General features: G+C 39.8%; 1 protein-coding gene across 7 annotated transcripts in view; it reads left to right on the top strand.

Annotated features, from left to right (window-relative positions):
- TBC1D1 (TBC1 domain family member 1) overlaps positions 1-17679 on the top strand; it is a 110042-nt gene that overhangs the window by 47231 nt on the left and 45132 nt on the right. For all 7 annotated transcript variants that reach the window (XM_082759999.1, XM_082760000.1, XM_082759998.1 and 4 more), the window contains 7 exons: positions 2523-3056; positions 6502-6591; positions 9676-9780; positions 10209-10341; positions 11755-11846; positions 13474-13584; positions 15985-16113. In XM_082759999.1, the coding sequence (XP_082616125.1) occupies positions 2523-3056; positions 6502-6591; positions 9676-9780; positions 10209-10341; positions 11755-11846; positions 13474-13584; positions 15985-16113 (1194 nt within the window). The remainder of the gene's footprint in view (positions 1-2522; positions 3057-6501; positions 6592-9675; positions 9781-10208; positions 10342-11754; positions 11847-13473; positions 13585-15984; positions 16114-17679) is intronic.

Raw genomic sequence — 17679 nt, 5'->3', positions numbered from 1 at the left:
CCACAGGTCAAGCCTGTGTCCTTGTCGCCATCAGGCTCTTCACAAGTAGTGAGGTAGGAATGCAAAAACACAGGGAGCGCTCAAAGCTTGTTTTAAGCTTGTGTTAGCTTCATGCATTTTAAAAGTGTCTAGAGAGAGGTAGGAAGGTAGTAAGAATAGGTGCTCTGAGCTAACTCCTGCAATAGATGGGTCATATAAAAATACATATAAATTACATATTTTATATAAATATTACTAATATGTAATAAATTATTTTAATATTGTATATTTAAATGTATATTTATATATATATATGGTTTATACTTTTAATGTAAAACAGATGTATATATCTGTTTCCTGCTGGTGAAGATAGGCTTGTACCCCCAAACTAGCAGGAAAATGTCCCTCTCCACAGATGGAAGTTCCTCCAGCCCCTACATCATCCCCCGTGTACGAACTGGCAATCCTCTTTGTAAAGCAGCTTTATTATTCCCATTGTTGTTACTCTATGCAGGCTTGGATTACTGTTTACCAAACTCCAAGCAACATTACCTTAATTCAGTAGCAACTTGAGCTCTGCTGCTTTTTGATGCAGATCAAAGAGGCAAAACCTGATACGATTTAAATTTGGATGAATTGCTGGTTTGGAGGAGATGTAGTTACTGGTAGCTGTGCTCCTTGATCTGGAAAAATCCCAGCTGTGGTTAATAAACGTTTGCCAGGATAGAACCTGGTAATTTATTTTGATAATTCAAAGAAAAGCTGTATTTATACATTTCAGATTTCTTTCCTTTTGTTGTTATTTATTTATTTATTGCATGTTCACATAGTCAGCACCCGGGGCTATTTGCTGAGGGAGCTCGGCAGCGCCTGCGCCTCTGCTCTCCGGATACCTGCACTGAGGGCCCGGGGTGGTACGGGAAGGTGAAGAGAGCACAATCGTTGGTCAAGCCAAGAACAGTTCCACAGGAAAATGCACTTTGTCCTTCCCTTATTCATCGTAGCACCGCGTCTGTATTGATGAAGGGATGAACTTTTAACGTACATAACAGTCACAGGAAAGGCAGGTGGTGGCTTGCTGCTTCTGTAGCAATATCTGTTACCTAATCAGAGGTAATAAAAAGCTATTAATAGATTGTGAGGTTGTTTAGGTGAATGAACAAGAACAGAGGAGTCCATGGTTTTCATTAAGCGTGGCCTAGAAGCCAGCTGGTCCTTCTAAGTGACATATTTCTCCTCACACATGCTAAGGCTTGAATTAAATACTCCCCTTCGTTTTCATCAACGGGCCCGCTAAGTCTCTTCAGACATGAAGTTTACTGACTGCAAAGTAATTCTGAGGGTTGTAGTCTCTAACTGAAGTCCAAGGCGTTTGATAACAAACCCATTGAAGAAACCAAATTCAATAGGAGCGCATCTGTGGTGGATCCCAAACGCGCAGCCTGGGCCTCACCTCAGCTCCAACCCTTGCAGTAACTGCGTAACTGGGGAGGGTGGCTGCCTGTAGCTGGAGAGCCCGGGCACTTCCATCAGGGTCAGATGTGTTTATTGGAAAATACTGAGGCATTTGCAGCTTGAAGTATGGCTAGAATCAAGTCGTCTGCTTCGCCCTCGTCCTGACGTGTTAGGTGACTAAGAGCTGTGTGAAGGAGTGCCAGGTAAATACAGCTGAGGTGAGCTTTGGGCTGACCGTGGAGTAAATACGTATTATGTGAGGTAATAGAGGTTCTATAACAAACCTTAAAGGTATAATCCTTTAAGTTCTTCTTGTATGTGACTTAAAAACAATGAGGCAGGAAGCTGCCTGAGCCAGGGCTTTCCGGCTGCTAAGTGCCACCGCTGGGAGCAGGCTCCTGAAGTCATGACCCTTGCCTTCCCCATCAGCCTGCCTGTGCAATCAGCTGGTGGCTCAGGGGTGAGCTAATGCTTCCCAAGCCACGTGGGCTGTTCTGTCACCTCATACTGGGTGTTTGAAACCCGCTAGCTGTGTGTGTGTGCATTTCCTTGTCTAGAAAAAGCATCTCCTGCTCCCTTACTCCCTTTGTGCTCTCTGCAGCCAAGCACTTGGGAAGTAAGCTATTGATTCTCGATGGAGGAAATTTTGTTCTGTCGGGGAACTGACACACGTAGCATGACTTGTTCTCAAAGTAATTTGGGGGAATTAAAAAGCTGGCAGAATTATCTGCTGTAACCATAAGTCGTGGCCCCACAGCAGCAGCACGTGCTGCAGGAGAACCTTCATCTGTGAGATGAATCACGGCAGTGCTCCGTAACCAGGTGCTGGCAAAGCTCTTCCGATGACATGCTGATGATGCTGGACCTCCTGACGGGGAAGCAAGTGAGCAATTTACCTAGTCAGTGTTTAACGTATTAAAACATAGGTCTGTTGGAGAAATACAAGAGCACTTCAGCTGGTCTTTCAGAAAATGAAAACAAATCAGCCACGCAAGAAAAATAACAGCAGGGAGCACCTCTGAGTGTTGCAGCTTGTTTGTTTTAAAGCACTAGATGCTAATTTTTTGTTTATTTTTCCCCTCTTCTAGGTGCCTGAGATTATAAGCTCGATTCGACAAGCTGGAAAAATTGCTCGTCAGGAAGAGTTTCAGAATAATCTCTCAGATGTTGAAGACCCTTTTGCCAAAAAGTTTGAGGTGCTCTTCTGTGGACGTGTGACTGTAGCACACAAAAACGCACCCCCGGCACTCATAGATGAATGCATTGAGAAATTTAATCATGCGAGTTGTACCAAAAACTCAGATTTTAACTCATCGACCCAACAAAATGAAACTGCCAATAACTCTGGAGGCTTCTCTTTCGGCAGCAAATTTCGGTCTGTCTTCCAGCCCTTGATGGGTGAAGAGGAGGAGAAGAGGCCAATTAGGAAGTCCTTCTCTCAGCCTGGGCTTCGTTCCTTAGCTTTTAAGAAGGATTTTCAAGAGGGAAGCCATAGGAGTAACAGCTTTGTCAGGTCTTTTGAAGAAGATGCGGTTTCGCTGAACCTAAAAAGTCAACTTATCTATGGACACAGTGTTGTGCAGCCAACAGACATTGCAGAAAACCGGACGATGTTGTTTACGGTAAAGCAAGATTTTGCATCTCTGGGTGATGGTGTTTCCACGTCTCGGAGTTTGGAAGGGCAAACACCAAAGCAGATCTCCAGACGGATGGCAGTTGCCTCTTTAATAACTTAATTGCAATTACCAGAGCTTAGCTTAAACTTGCCTACTTCTTTATAAAGTATTACCAGTCCGTATAAATTGTTTGATGTAGTCAAAATAAGGTTATGCTACGTAGTTTTAAACAGCATTATCCAAAACACTGGGCTTCTAAAGACAGCATTTAGCAAATTAGTTGCTACTTACACAATTGCAACGTGGTGTGTATAATTACACTAGCTAGTAACAGAAGAAATGATTTGCCTGTAAATAGAGCAGAAGGACCAAACCATGACGTGAGCTAGTGGTACTTGTGTCCCCTGATAAGCAACTTTATTTTTATTCAGCTGCCAACATGTCTGTGTAGTGATAGAGCAGTGCAGTAACTCCCTTTGCTACTCCACTGCCTCCACTCCTGTCCTGCTTTTATGTGGCTGGCAATGCTCTTGCCTTGGTGGGTAAGCAGCAACAAATATATTTTGAAGACCTCAGAAAGAAGTACAAAATCAGAGAATGGTTTGAATTGGAAGGGACCCTAAAGATCACCTGGTTCCAGCCCCCTGCCACGGGCAGGGACACCTCCAACAACAACAGGCTGCCCAAGGCCCCATCCAGCCTGGCCTTGAACACCTCCAGAGATGGGGCACCCACAGCTTCTCTGGGCAACCTGTGCCAGTGCCTCACCACCCTCACAGTACAAAATTTCTTCCTTACATCTAATTTAATCTCTCCTCTTTTAGTTCAAAGCCATTACTCCTTGTCCTATCACTCCACTCCCTGACAAAGAGCCCCTGCCCAGCTTTCCTGTAGGCCCCTTTAGGTACTGGAAGGCTGCTCTAAGGTCTCCCCGGAGCCTTCTCTTCAGACTGAACAACCCCCAGCTCCCTCAGCTCTTCTTAGGAGAGCTGCTCCAGCCCCTTGATCATCTTTGTGGCCCCTCTCTGCACTCATAGGTGTTGTGCTGGGGGCCCAAAGCTGAATGCAGGGCTCCAGATGGGGTCTCACAAGAGCAGAGCAGAGGGGGACAATCCCCTCCCTCGCCCTGCTGGCCATGCTGCCCAGGATACGTTTGGCTTTCTGCAAGAACTGCAGAAAAGCAAGGGCTGCAGGTGCACTTTGCCAGCTCATGCTGAGCTTCTCATCAACCAACACCCCCAGGTACTCCTCAGGGCTGCTCTCCATCCATTCTCTGCCCAGCCTGTGTTTGTGCTTGGGGTTGCCCCAGCCCAGATGCTTTTTAAGATGTTTTTAAGAACAGTAACAGAGTGGAGTAGATGCGGTTACAGCAGTTTTTTGGAGGAGAGAAAGAGAAGTGCTGCTTTAACAAGGGTCACTGAACTGTTACACCTGGAAAAAAAAAAAGAAAAAAAGAAGAGCACAGTGAGAGGTACAGTGAGCTGTACCTGATTTAAAAACTTTGGTTTGGTTGTGGCAGGCTAGCAACAGAGAGTGAGATGGAAGAAGGTGGAAAGAAATCTTGTGCTTCAATAAAAATTACATCTTTACCTTCTTCCCCTAAGCATGTATTTCACATGGAAAATATAAATGCCTATGTAGTAATGCCTAATTACTTTAAAAAAAATCCTGATTCTGTTATTAATTCATATACATATATTAAACCAGCAGCTCTCAGGGAGGCGTGCAGCTCCAGCTTGAATGCAACATCAGCCACCTGCTGATAGCCTCCCTTCCAAATTGTACAGCTCTGCTGACCTGGCTTTCTATTTTGAGTTGTTTTTTGCCTTGAAATACAGTGTTTAATGCTCACTGTTGGGTTCCACTGCCATTCAGCCATGCTGAGTTTAGCTGAACGTAAGGAAGTGAAGTAGCCATGCTTTGTGACTGTGGTGCCCCCAGCCTCGTGGCACAGCCGAGCTGTGGGCAGCCAGCCCCCGTGGCCATCGGGTTCTGAATCAACCTGCACCGTGCACAGGTTTCCACCTTTGCTTACTGGTTTGTGTGTGGCTGTGTATGAAATGCTCCAGAGTAACTTCTTACCCAGAGGAGCAAAATAGTTTGTATTATGAGGTGAAGGAACTTGGATTTTCCCCAAGACTGCAGGGGAGGCTGGTGTATGAGGTCTGAAAAGCTTCAGATAAGTTGTCTGCTGACTCTGCCAACCTGGTTCAGGCAGTCTGGATTTTTAATCTCATCCTGAAGAGCTGCATTCCTAGCCAATTTCTTAGGTTTTTGTTTGCTTTTATTTTTTAGGTTTTTCTCCCCGGTGTTTCTGTTGCTGTTTTTGTCGTGCTCAGCTGGCTTCAAATGCTTTCTGCTGCCCTGTGACCAAGTATGAAAGGCATGCGTGGGGCTGAGCTGAGAGCGAGCCTCTTAGGAAGGGAGCAGGGGGAGGCTGCTGAGTGGGTGTGAGCAGGAAAAACCCCCACAACAGCAGCCCTGGGGGTGATAGGAGCAAAGTGGGAAAATGGTTTTGGCTAGCTGGAGTGAAGGAGGAGGTGGAAGGTGAGCACACAGGGCTGTCTTTAGACACAGGGAAGTGGCACATCTCACTCTTAACCTTTTCCACACAGGATTCTCCCCCTACCCCTTAAGTAGCTCTGGGTGCCTTGGTGACAGTGATCTTCTGGTGTGTGTGTGTTGGGATTTGGTGGTAGCTGAAGCTCCAGCAAGTTTGTCTAAGCCAAACTTGTGAATGGATCCAGATTCTGAGCATCTTCCCCAAAAGCTAATACAAGACTTATCCTTAGCAGGTTTTCTGATGTGCTGGGAGCTGTGAGGAATCTAAACACATCTGCAGAAATGTTAAAGAGATGTTGCCAGCAGCTGAAAATTCAAAACCAATAGTTTCACCTTAAAAACAATCCTTGCCTATCAAAATTTCACATCAGCTCTTGGGGGCACTGCTGTACTAGTGGTCTACAGATGAAATTAAGAAGATACACTCCAATAAGCTTGTTTTTATAGTTTGAGATAAAGCCTTTAAATCAAATGCTATGAGCATCTTAATAAAATACAGGTAGAGAGAATACACTTGAATTTAAATTTTGGGACAGTTTCATTAAGTAGCTTTTGGAAATACGGTGTGTGTCAAGCCTGTTGAAAGTAAGAGAAGAGTGTGAATGTTTTCTCAGTGTAAAATTAATTACTTGTGGTATAATATCGCACTTATGTAGTAAAACACGATTCTCAACTTCATGCCTCAATGAAACTAAATCACAGTTCAGTAACACGCAGTGCTCTGATCACCAAACCAATGCTGTTTGTTCTCTTTGTGCAGTAATAATACACTAATTGGTTTAGAAATCCAGATAGAAAACTGTTTGAGATTTTGTCCAGGAAACGTTTTTGCGGTGAGACAAAAGTAAGTGTAATGTTACTTGTTATCTTGTTATTCTGCTTTTTTTAGATTGGCCAGTCTGAAGTTTACCTTATCAGTCCTGACACTAAAAAAGTAGCAATTGAAAAAAGCTTTAAGGAAATATCCTTTTGTTCTCAGGTAAGATTGGGAGTGTACTTTTTCTTAAGAAAAAAATATATGTATGTACATGTGTATGTTCTTCACTTGTGAATGTTCGTGTCCTTCTTTCTCCCAGCTTTTCGAACGGATTCTCACCCAAATGGTTGCAGTAATTGCTATTGACTAACAAGCTGCTGGTTAATCAGTAATTCTGTAAAACTGTCATTCTTCCCTCCTGCTTTGCATTGTAACTTCTGAGATAAAGGCTCACTTCCTTGACCGGTGAATGAATAATATGAGCCAGAAGAAATAACCTCATCATTTCTGGTTTGAAACTGCAGCAGGTGTGATTCACAGTTGTGCAAATGTGAGCTGGATCGGGGTATTTTTCAGGGAGTGCTCATGGAAGGGAATAAACAATGTGCAAAAGTTATCTGAAAAACATTTCTAAAAGATGTATGTTTTTCAAGACTGTGAATTGCACGTGTGTTAAACACAACCGTCATTGCAGCTGTTCATAAAGGCATTTCCTAGAGTTTAATTCACTAAACGAGGATAGATTCCTTAGGGAACATTTAATTCCTTTAAAACCTCTTGCGGATTCTCTTAGTTTAAAGCCCTGAGAAATTAACACAAACTGCAATTACATAAATAAATGTACATTTATTGAGGAATGGGTGTTTCCACTAGCTTAACTAAAAGTTCACCTTCAATTAAACCAGTTCAGGAGGGAGTAAGACCTGGTGTACTGAGATGTAAATCTTACCACTCTTTCTAGCACCATTTTGCACTTGCTTACTTGTACAGTGCAATTCTGTTCAGTGCGTCACAGGCTCTGGTCTAAATGATATTGGGGCAGAACTAGACAGTTTGCAATTGGTTTAATTAGCAATTTTTAAATGTAGGGATTATGATTTGCTATTATTCTCTTCTACCTTTTTGTTTTGAGATTGATTTTTATTTTTTTTACCCAATGAGGATTGCTTTCATCATTAAACATGCAGGTGTTTATTCTGAAAATGTCAGAGTACACATCACCAGTTTGCATGATGTCAGATCAAGAGCTTTGAAGAGAGCTCCTTGATCACAGAAAAATCTTTATCCCATCCCCTTAGGCAGGAGGTAGTTGAGTAGACTTTGTGCCCTGCCCTGCAGGCTCCTCAGGGCAGTAGGAAGCAGATTGATCCAGTCTCCCCTCGTGCCTGAAGGATGTGTTGCTGGGCAGATCTTGTCATCTGGCAAAATAGTGGGGTAGGGGTTCAGGCCCAAGGGCTTTTACCCCAAGTATGCAAACTGCAGAAGACTCGCCAGAACCATCTTGCAAATTTATCTTGATTGTACTTCACTTAATCTTTTCTTGGAGGCAGTGGAAATAAATTATAGGGGAAATCGGAATCAGTACTTAACTTCCAAAATTCCCAGTCTGTCAGATATTGGAAATGGTTGGAAGAAGTACGTCATCCTGGGGCAGTGTCAGCATTAGCTACACGAACAGCTAAGTGTGTGTGATCGCTCCTGGTGCCTTGCAGTTCTGAGATCTGAGGGCTGTGATCCCAGGTGGGCTTCCTCCACTGTAGCAGTTGGGTTTTCAGGAGAAACATGGACAGGGGAGTCCATGAAGGGGCACAGATGCATTCTGAGCATGTCTCTGATGTGAGCGATGGAGGAAAACAGTCTGTGGGTTGTATCAGCCTGTTGGTGCATTATCACATAACTGCCTCCCAAAATGCTTTAGCCTGGGCATCCAACGGAGCTAGAGGTGGAGAAGCTGAGGACTTCACATCACTTCAACGTCCTTTTGATCTGCTTGTTCTCATGGTACACCAGTGCCTGGTGGTTGTCTGTGTAATTAAGCCTTTGTTGTCTATGTGTAGATGCCACGCTTTGAGAAACTGGGTATCTCCATATGTGTTGAACTATTTTCCTTTATTCAGCTGGCGCGCTTTGAAGGCTTCTGTTAGTATTTCAAACAATTTATTGTTAGAGCAACATTGTTTGGGTTGCTTCAGGATATTTGATGCTATTACATATTCTTTTTTAGGCCACCCACCCATTCTGTTCTATAGAAGTGCTTTTTATGCTTAAACACCATTATATGCTCTTTTATGTTGTTCTTATTTTTTATTATTATATTATTATATGCCTTTTTGTTATTATTATTTTTTCTTTGTGATGAAATGACAAAGAGAATATTCAGATTCCTGCTGTATTAATAGGGAAATGGGAGTTGGGGGATGAGAAGTCCTGCAGCCATCTTCAGATTATGAAAAATCGTGACTTTGATTTAATAATAAATCAGAAATTTCAGTGACATTTGAACAATTTATTGCCTCACTTTAATATGGTTGTGCCATGACAGCTACAAGGTAGCAAAAAGGTGCTGAGTGTAACTGATTTGTATAGGTAGGTTCTCCCACTGTGCGCATCACTCAACACCGTAAGTTTTTACCACAAATTGTGCACTGAGGAGACGTGTACAGGTCTGACCTAATTCTCCTAATTCATAAAAGAAAATATTCCAGCAATTCAATAAATTCAGCGTTTTGCTAGGAGGTAATGCTTATCTACTGTTGCAAGTAGATCGTGCCTGACTTTTGCATGCCTTTTAGGAGCAATAAACGCTTCCACAAGTGATCTTTAATATATTATAACCATTTTCATGTTTAAACAGACAGGCTTTTCTTGAAAAAAGGCTTTCTTTGAAAAAAGAAAAAACAGTTTTCACAGATGCTTTGATTTACTCTTACAAATCTAAAACAATTGTGTGACCACTTAAGCAAAAGGCAAGAAAAAGAGTTACCTTGGTTTCCCTGCTGTTTCCAATATTGAGTAAAATACCACTCAATATGTCTTTCTTCATCTTTGTGTTTTCCAATGGATCTATAATACTTCTTCTTTAAAAACAAAACAAATTGAACTCTGGCTAAAGTGAAACTTAAAATATTAATGAAATAGTAAATGCAATAAGAGAATCCTTTTTTTAATGGCCAGATGATTTTAAGGTAGCTGTAACATAGATATGTGATGCCTGTTGTGCTGTTGGGCCTTTCATGCTTTTTTTATAGGAAAAAAAAACATTTAATGTAAATGAGACTGCTTCATTACTGCTATCTTTTATGCTAGGGAATCAGACATGTGGATCACTTTGGATTCATCTGCAGAGAATCTTCAGAAAATGGCGGCTTCCACTTTGTTTGCTACGTCTTTCAGTGTACAGATGAAGCATTGGTAAGTAAAAGAAAGGCCTACTGTAACCTTCTGTTCAGTTCTCTGTATTTTGCTGAATGTTTTCTACGCGAGGACTGCACTACTGTGCTGTGGGTCAAGTCAGTGCCTCACAACTGCAGTAGATTTTTGTTTTGTTTGTTTGTTTTTCTTTTTATCATAACATAAAAAAGGTTTCTAGATAGAAGTAATATCTTTTACTAGACCACAAAAATAAAAACGGTTGGCCTGGAAGAGATAGGACTTCGTGATAAGTTTTGTCTTGTGTATGCTTTTGTGCACAGAAAGAGCACAGCAACAGCTCTTCTTTTTTAACATAAGCATCTTCCCAGACATGACAGTGTCATTCTGAATGACTGTTTTTGTGTTAAGGAAAACAGAAGCTCTGTGGAGAAGTGAAATTCTGTTCTTTAGCACTCTGTTCTTTTCAGGTTGATGAAATCATGATGACATTGAAACAGGCTTTCACTGTAGCTGCTGTACAACAAACTTCCAAGGCCCAGCCCCAGCTCTGCGAAGGATGTCCTATGCAAAGCTTGCATAAACTCTGTGAAAAGATAGAAGGTGAGGTTCAAATAATTTTCTGGTCAAATATCTTTTTTTAACAACTTTATCAATGGACAGTATTACCTGTGAACCTGTAAGGAAAAGAATGCTTAAATAGAACTTGGGATGTGGGAAGTAGGGTTGAATATCAGTCTCTTCTATTAAGAGGACTGCAATATAAAGTTATCTATAAGCTAATAACAATTTCCAAACAAAATCTAAGCTTTCGGTTTATTTTTGAAAAATAATTGTTTAAATATAATTGAATTACAGCTAGCCTGACTCTGTTAGCCATTTAGATACAGAGAACTGTAGATAATGAACTTCTTAACAATATATGCAGCAATAGCAATGACCTGCTCTCCTATTGATCCCAATTAGACAATGGTATTACACTGCCTCTAAACATGAACCAGCAAGATTTCAATATGCATGTTTATGTTGATCTGTGCTCCCTCATTTAAATGGAGTAGTTAAAACTGTAGTTGTGGCCTAGAAAACAAGCTCAAGACAAAAAAAAAAATGTGTTTCAGCAAATCTCAGAGTTAGGTTTTAGTCCAATAAGCTAAAGTTGCGATCTGACAAGATGTTGTTGTGCTTAATTACACCAGACATCACTTAATACTAGGTAAGTTTTGTTAATTTAACTTGATGAACCTGGAGAACTTTCAAAACTATTTTTCACTTTGTTTTGCCCTTCAATTAGTGATATTTTTTGGGAAAGTTATTCAAGGGAAAAGAATCGTAATGTCTTTACTCGTACCATCTGGTTAATCAAAGCAGATGAAGGAGAAATGCCAGATGATGCCAAGAAAGTTAAGTACAAAATACTGCTGATGGTTTGCTGTTTTTCCACAGAAAATAGAGAGAAGCAACTTAATCCAGGATGAGAGCAGAAAAAAGTAATCTGAATGAGAGGGCAGTCAGCTTCAGATTGTCAGTAAATCTTTTCTGTGAAGTTCTCCTTTGCCTCTTGCTAACACGCAATAGTTCTGCTATTTTAAGGAGAGGCCAAGGCATACAAATGGGAGGAAATCAATAGAAAATATATTTGTACCACAAAGTCCAAGCAGTTACTGCATCAACCAGGAAAATAGTCTGCTAAAATGCTGTAATGTAGATTGTGGATTTATTTTATTTTGTGTGATGATGGACTCTTCTAGATCAGCTAAGAATATAATCCTGGTCTGTGCTCAGTAAATCTCCTTGTTGCAAAGAGTTCATGTCCCTCATTTTAAAGATGAGAGTTCAGCAGTAGCTTTAAATTAACCTATGGTTCTTTCGGATGCCCTGTTATGAAATCAAGGCAAAGGGTCAGCTCACATAACTGGTACTGATGAGCTTTAGCTTACGTTTTGTGCATATTTATGCAGTTGATTAATTCTGACTAATTTGACCCCATGATTTGTTCTTTTTTGTTCTTCATGTTAGGGCTACCCCCTTTTAAGACTAAACTAGAACTACAAAAGCATCTAACAACACTAAATAGCCAGGAGCAAGCCTCTGTTTTTGAAGAGGTTAAGGTAAGCTCTATGTCTCGTATGAGGTTTTAACTCAATTAATGTTTTTTTTGCTAACATTATTGTGAAGCTCTGCATGTTTTTTTTTGTGAATTATGCATTAACTTTATATCATAGGCTATTAATCAGCTTGTGCTTTAATTTCTGTATGATTTTTTTGATATATTTTGATCTTGAAAAGGGCTTACTTTACTAATTTTTCTTCCCCTAATATTATTTTTTTCCATAAGAGCGAAGTCTTCCTCTCTGAGGAGGACTGCATACAGACTTCTTGTGGGTGAAGGCAGTAACTTGTACTTTGAGAATGTTCAGTTATTACTTTGAACAAAACAAAGGAGTGTAACATTCCCAAATTGGAAAATGTCCTGCCTGAAAGTTAACCTGGGTCTTAATACTTGTCAAGCTAACTAAAAAAAAATTTGACTTTTGATCTTCTGAATGAAATGCAGGTTAGCATGGAGGAAAACATAGTTGGATTTAAGACATATGATGGCCATTGAAGGCAATGTCATTGGGTTTGGCACATTAGTAAAGATTAGGAAACTTCAGACTTTTTAAAAATGTTTCCTTCCTCTCTTGAGTCATTTCAGTCTCCGTCTTTGTTTCCTTGTGGCAATTAATCATCTAGTACCAAATTTGGAAGTTGCTCTATGGGAGTGATTCCATGACCTAAGTAATTTTTTTTAGTATATAGCAGCTAGCTGGCACTGTTGCCTTTTTAGTAGTCTATACACATTTTAATGGTCTGGAGCATCTAGTAGTTACAGGAACTGAACATAACTGTTAATGCTTCTGGTAAGAGTCTGCAAACAATTAACTTGGTAAAACCAAGGGTAAAGTATGTCTCTCTTTCATATCCTTTTCATTTTTTTTTTTGCGTTGGAGTGACAGAAATTTTAGTTATTGCATTTTTACAGCTCCACACGTTGTAACCATGATTTGCATTTTTAGATAACTGCCTAGGGGGATTTTAATTAATCTAAGGTGCTCCCCTGGCCTTAGCTACTTTATGCCATATCCTCTGCATTACCTCAGTAAGGCTTAAAACCATGTCTTATGGGATTAAATTCTATCATAAATAAATTTTAAAATTATTTTCTCATGCAGTGTGTCAGATCTAAATAGAATGCAGCAGAGATGGATATATTTAGCTTATACGTTTTTGTGCACTAATTTTTAAAATATCTGTGTTACTTTCCACAAAAAGTTAAGTTTCTAATGAGAAAGTTTTCTAGGAGAAGCATCAGGCACCATTGACATACTTAATGTATTCTACAAGCTCTTTTTTATTTTTTCCTCAAAATCAAATGGACAAAAATATACTTTGAAATCATTATTTGCATGTGGTAGTTTAATACCTGTAAAGTTGGCCTTTAGTTTTCATGTAAAGTTTACATTTTAATGTAAAGTTTCTAAGTTTCACTTAGGAAGTCCAGTTTAAGTGTTTCTGTGGCTGTGTTGGTGCTTTGCTTGGGATGCTGCTGTCCTCTGGTGGACTGATACGGTAGCATCTAAGTTCAACTTGTTCTTACACTAACTACATAGTAACAGACAAAATGAAAAGCGTGAGGTATTTGCTAGTCATTTTATGAATGTGTAGTGACTGTGTTTGTGGTGTTTTTAATTAAAGAAATTAAGACCAAGAAATGATCAAAAAGAGAATGAGTTGATTATCTCTATTTTGAGAAACATGTATGAAGAAAAACAGAAGGACCACGTTCACGTTTGGGAAGCAAAACAGGTAAGTAACCATTCAGTTTTAGCCCGTGTAAGAGGGAGCCAGGAATAATCTTCCATTCCATACTTGTCTTTCCAAGGCAGCTTTCCATCACTGGCATTTTGGTACTTCAAACTGTAGGCAGCAGTGAACTCTGCTTTTCCTTATGGCTAGTGTCATGTGCCAAGACAGGCGTATGTCACGTATTTTGAGATAGCTGATACATTCTTGGAGACAGAGATGCAGTCTAGGCAGGCCACTAATGTGGTTCTTTCTTTCCTGTCACCACAATGACAATTCAGCATATGTCAGAGAATATATACAGAATTTATATATAACTGCTCTCAGCTAATCTGTGGCATTTGCCATCCCCCTGTCTGTATGAGCCAATGTCCTGACAACACATTGGACTTGATCCTTGATAAAAACCATTACATGTAGTTGATAGCTGAAAACTATTTCTTGTGTGCAAACCACCACTTGAATTGGCCTCAAGGAGGAGTAGCTGAGGAGCATTGCTGCAGAAACAGCAGCAGAGATTGTCATGTTTCCAAAGAGCTGAACTATTTATTCTGCATCAGATTGTGTCAGTGTTGTTTAATTGGCTTTATTTTTACAGCACAGTTAATATTTTTTAGAAGGAATTTATGGTTTTATATGCCTTCACTTGTGACTGACTGATGTGAGACACTTTGAAGAGATCTGTATTTCAAAAGAGGATCAGTTCTCTGAAAACTTCCAGTTCTGATCATTTGACCCTTTCCAAAATATTGGCTGACTTCCACCACTGCTGCCTGGTAATCCCACTGTGATGATAGCTATTGATGATTTGTGATATAAACTAGTAAATGAATATATGGGCAGTAATTAGGCCTCCGAAGAAACTGGGGAAATAAAAGGAAGTCTTCATTTACTACTACTTTATTTTGCTAGTCTGTTTTTATTTTATGGCTTACTAGTTAATTATTGACATTTTTGAGAAAGCAGGAAGAAAACTGTGCATGTTTAGTTCTGATTACTTAGTTTGCACATCACACCAGAAATATGTTTTTAGGAAAAAAAGAGGAGGAGAAAAGAAAGCACAACACTTGACAGGAAGAAACATTGCCTGAGGTTCTTTATCATCATATCTGAAATACCTTTATTTGGTCTAATGCCAGCTATCAAATAGTTGTCAGTTATGAATGGCTTAGAAGTAGGGATATATGAAGCAAGATAATATCTTAATGTATCTTTGGTGTGATCTGAAAATTCTTAAGACCTGCTGCAGTTTGCTCAGCTCCTGGAACCAAAACTGGTTCATCTGGCACTTGTAAAGGTGCCAAGGCTGTAAGAACAGTTGGCTTGCCCCTAGTCCATCATTTGTCTTAACATAACATTTTATATTTACTCTGATAATTTATCTCCAGAGCTGTGTAACAGCAGATACCTTTGAACATGTACTCTGGCAATGTTATTTGCCTCAGCAATCATTAACCTGTAACACCCTGGTGTCTTTCATAAGAACATTGCAGCAGACAGCATCCAATTTGCCCTTTGAGGTTAACATTAATGAAAATGAAAAGAAAATACAGAAGTCTGTAATTTTGTTGTCCTGGAAATAGGTTGCTATAAAACTACATCTATACAGGACTATTTGGTGATGCTAGCGTCTGACAGATGTTAAGTTGTCCACGTACTGATAGTTACATAGATTAACATTCAAATCTCTTAAATTAGGGCCAGGTAGAGAGGGCTGCAGTGCCTGACAGCCTCAAGATGAACCCCCCCAAAAATAACACTGAAAACTGTGCTCTGGTTTCTACTGCAGGTGTTAGGTTTGGATGGTAGTATTTGCATTGTAGCATCATTTTTGTGTTTGCTACACCAATCTTCACAAGCATTAAAAATGGACTGAAATGCTTATTTAAAAAGCAGAACTCTCAATAGACTGTTAGCTTTAAAGTGGAAGTGTGTTTACTGGTGAAATATATAGAGTTAGATTATCTATTATATGTGTTTGTGGCACTTAGCCCCATATTTATGTGATGAAGACTCTTCAGAGTTCTTATTAAGTATATCTTGCCTGAAGAAAAGTAAATCTATTAGAAATCTTCAGTCTGTTACACATAAACATTTAGAACTTGTACAATTGTATTGTGGCATTAAAGAACATTTGTTGATAGAGCTATAAATCCCTATTGAAATGGCAGTTCTTCTGGAAGCGTGTTACTGCACTCCACAAATATAATCTGAAGACATTTTCTGGTCTTAGGTTAGGATAGTTTGGTAAACATCAATGTAACTGTAAGTAGAGAAAGACATGAAAAACCAAGGATGCCGTGAGAAAGTATTGATAAATTTTGCAGAGCTCTTTAGGTTGTTCACTGAAATTCTGCTCCATGCTATTTTGTATTTCACACTTACCTTTTTGAACACTTACAGACTTCACAATCCCCGGCTGAGAATGCTGCAAATGAGGTGCCCAGCAGTGCTTCAAGATTCAGATTAGATATGTTAAAGAACAAAGCAAAAAGATCTCTGACAGAATCATTTGAAAGTATTTTATCACGTGTAAGTATCTTCATGTTTACTGTCTCTGAATGTAGTTTCATTGTTTTATTTATTGAGCAGTAGATATGCTGCATTTTCTATCCTTTTGGGTTACAGCTAAGTGGTAAAGTCAGAGTGAAAAAGTACTTGAGTGTTCACATTACAAGATAACAAAACAAAGAAGGGCTTTGCTAAAGAAAATACTAAGTCATGAAAGAAGTGAACTAATTACTAGATAAACAATAGTGTATATATTCATTTTTAAAAATGAACATGAAGCTGAGCATGAGAACTTATGAAAAGCTGCCATTGTTTTATTTCTCTTTAGGAATTAGAAAATAAAAGTAATCACAAATGTTCACTTCTTTTTATGTAGAAAGAAGTGATTAGGGAACTGACTAAGCGCTCCAAATGAGACTGTATTTATTAATGACAGAAGAACTGATGATTAATGAGGCAACTGAGCTTTTAAATGCTAGTGTCCAGGTTTTGGCTGGGATAAAGTTAATTTTCTTCCTGGAAGCTGGTATGGTGCTGTGTTTTGGATTTAGGATGAGAATAATGTTGATAACTCCCTGATGTTTTAGTTGTTGCAGAGCAGTGCTTACACAGAGCCAAGGACTTTTCAGCTTCTCGCTCTGTCTTGCCAGCGGGCAGACTGGGCGTGCAGCAGGAGCTGGGAGGGGACAGAACCAGGACAGCTGACCCAAACTGGCCAAAGGGATGTCCCATACCAAATGGCATCATGCTGAACAATAAAACTGGGAGGAGTTGGCTGGGAGGGCTGCCATTGCTTGGAGACTGGCTGGGCATCGGTCAATGGGTGGTGAGCAATTGCATTGCGCATCACTTGTTTTGTGTATTCTTTTATAGTTGTTGTTATTCCTATTATTTTATTTTCCCTTTTCTGTCCTGTTACACTGTCTTCATCTCAATACACAAGTTTTACTTTTTTTCACTGATTCTGTCTCCCAACCCCCTTGTGGGGAGAGTGAGCAAACGGTTGTGTGGTTCTTAGCTGCCTGCTGGTTTAAACCATAACAGTTAGAGACTACCTAAAGGCAAGCAATGTAAAGAACTTCAGAAAGCACTAGGAATATGCAGGCATGTGGGCAATATCACATCAATTCTTCACAAACAATGTCTGTCAGTACCTGTTATGGGAACAACTAACTTCTATGTGACAGTGATCCCCAAGAAAACACATTGGGAAAATGTTTATCATGAACAAATGGCTGAAACTATCTCCTAATTATACAGCAGCATCTAAGAAAACAAATCAGATGTCAGATTTAAGTACTACTTAATCCCCCAGAGAGTTGTCTCATTCGTATATTATTTGTTTTTGCGCTTCATTTCAAAACAGAGTGCAAAGTAGAAGGGGTTCAGGGAGATGCCTGAGGAAACCTGTAAGATTTGGAAAGACTTCTGCTTGACAAATGATTGAAAGAATCAGAACTTTCAGAGAGCTGACATGCAACAAAACCAAACAGCAAATAGTAAGGAATACAAATGAGGACACTCTCATTTCTTTTAGGCAAACTGTTAAGTTGAGGGAAGATCTAGTTTAGTTTATCTGCAAAATAC

Source organism: Aythya marila (genome assembly GCF_965140915.1).
Source record: "Aythya marila genome assembly, chromosome: 4".
In the NCBI taxonomy this organism is placed as follows: Eukaryota; Metazoa; Chordata; class Aves; order Anseriformes; family Anatidae; genus Aythya; species Aythya marila.
The sequence above is the reverse complement of the archived record's forward strand: the minus strand, read 5'-3'. Positions and strand labels throughout refer to the sequence as shown.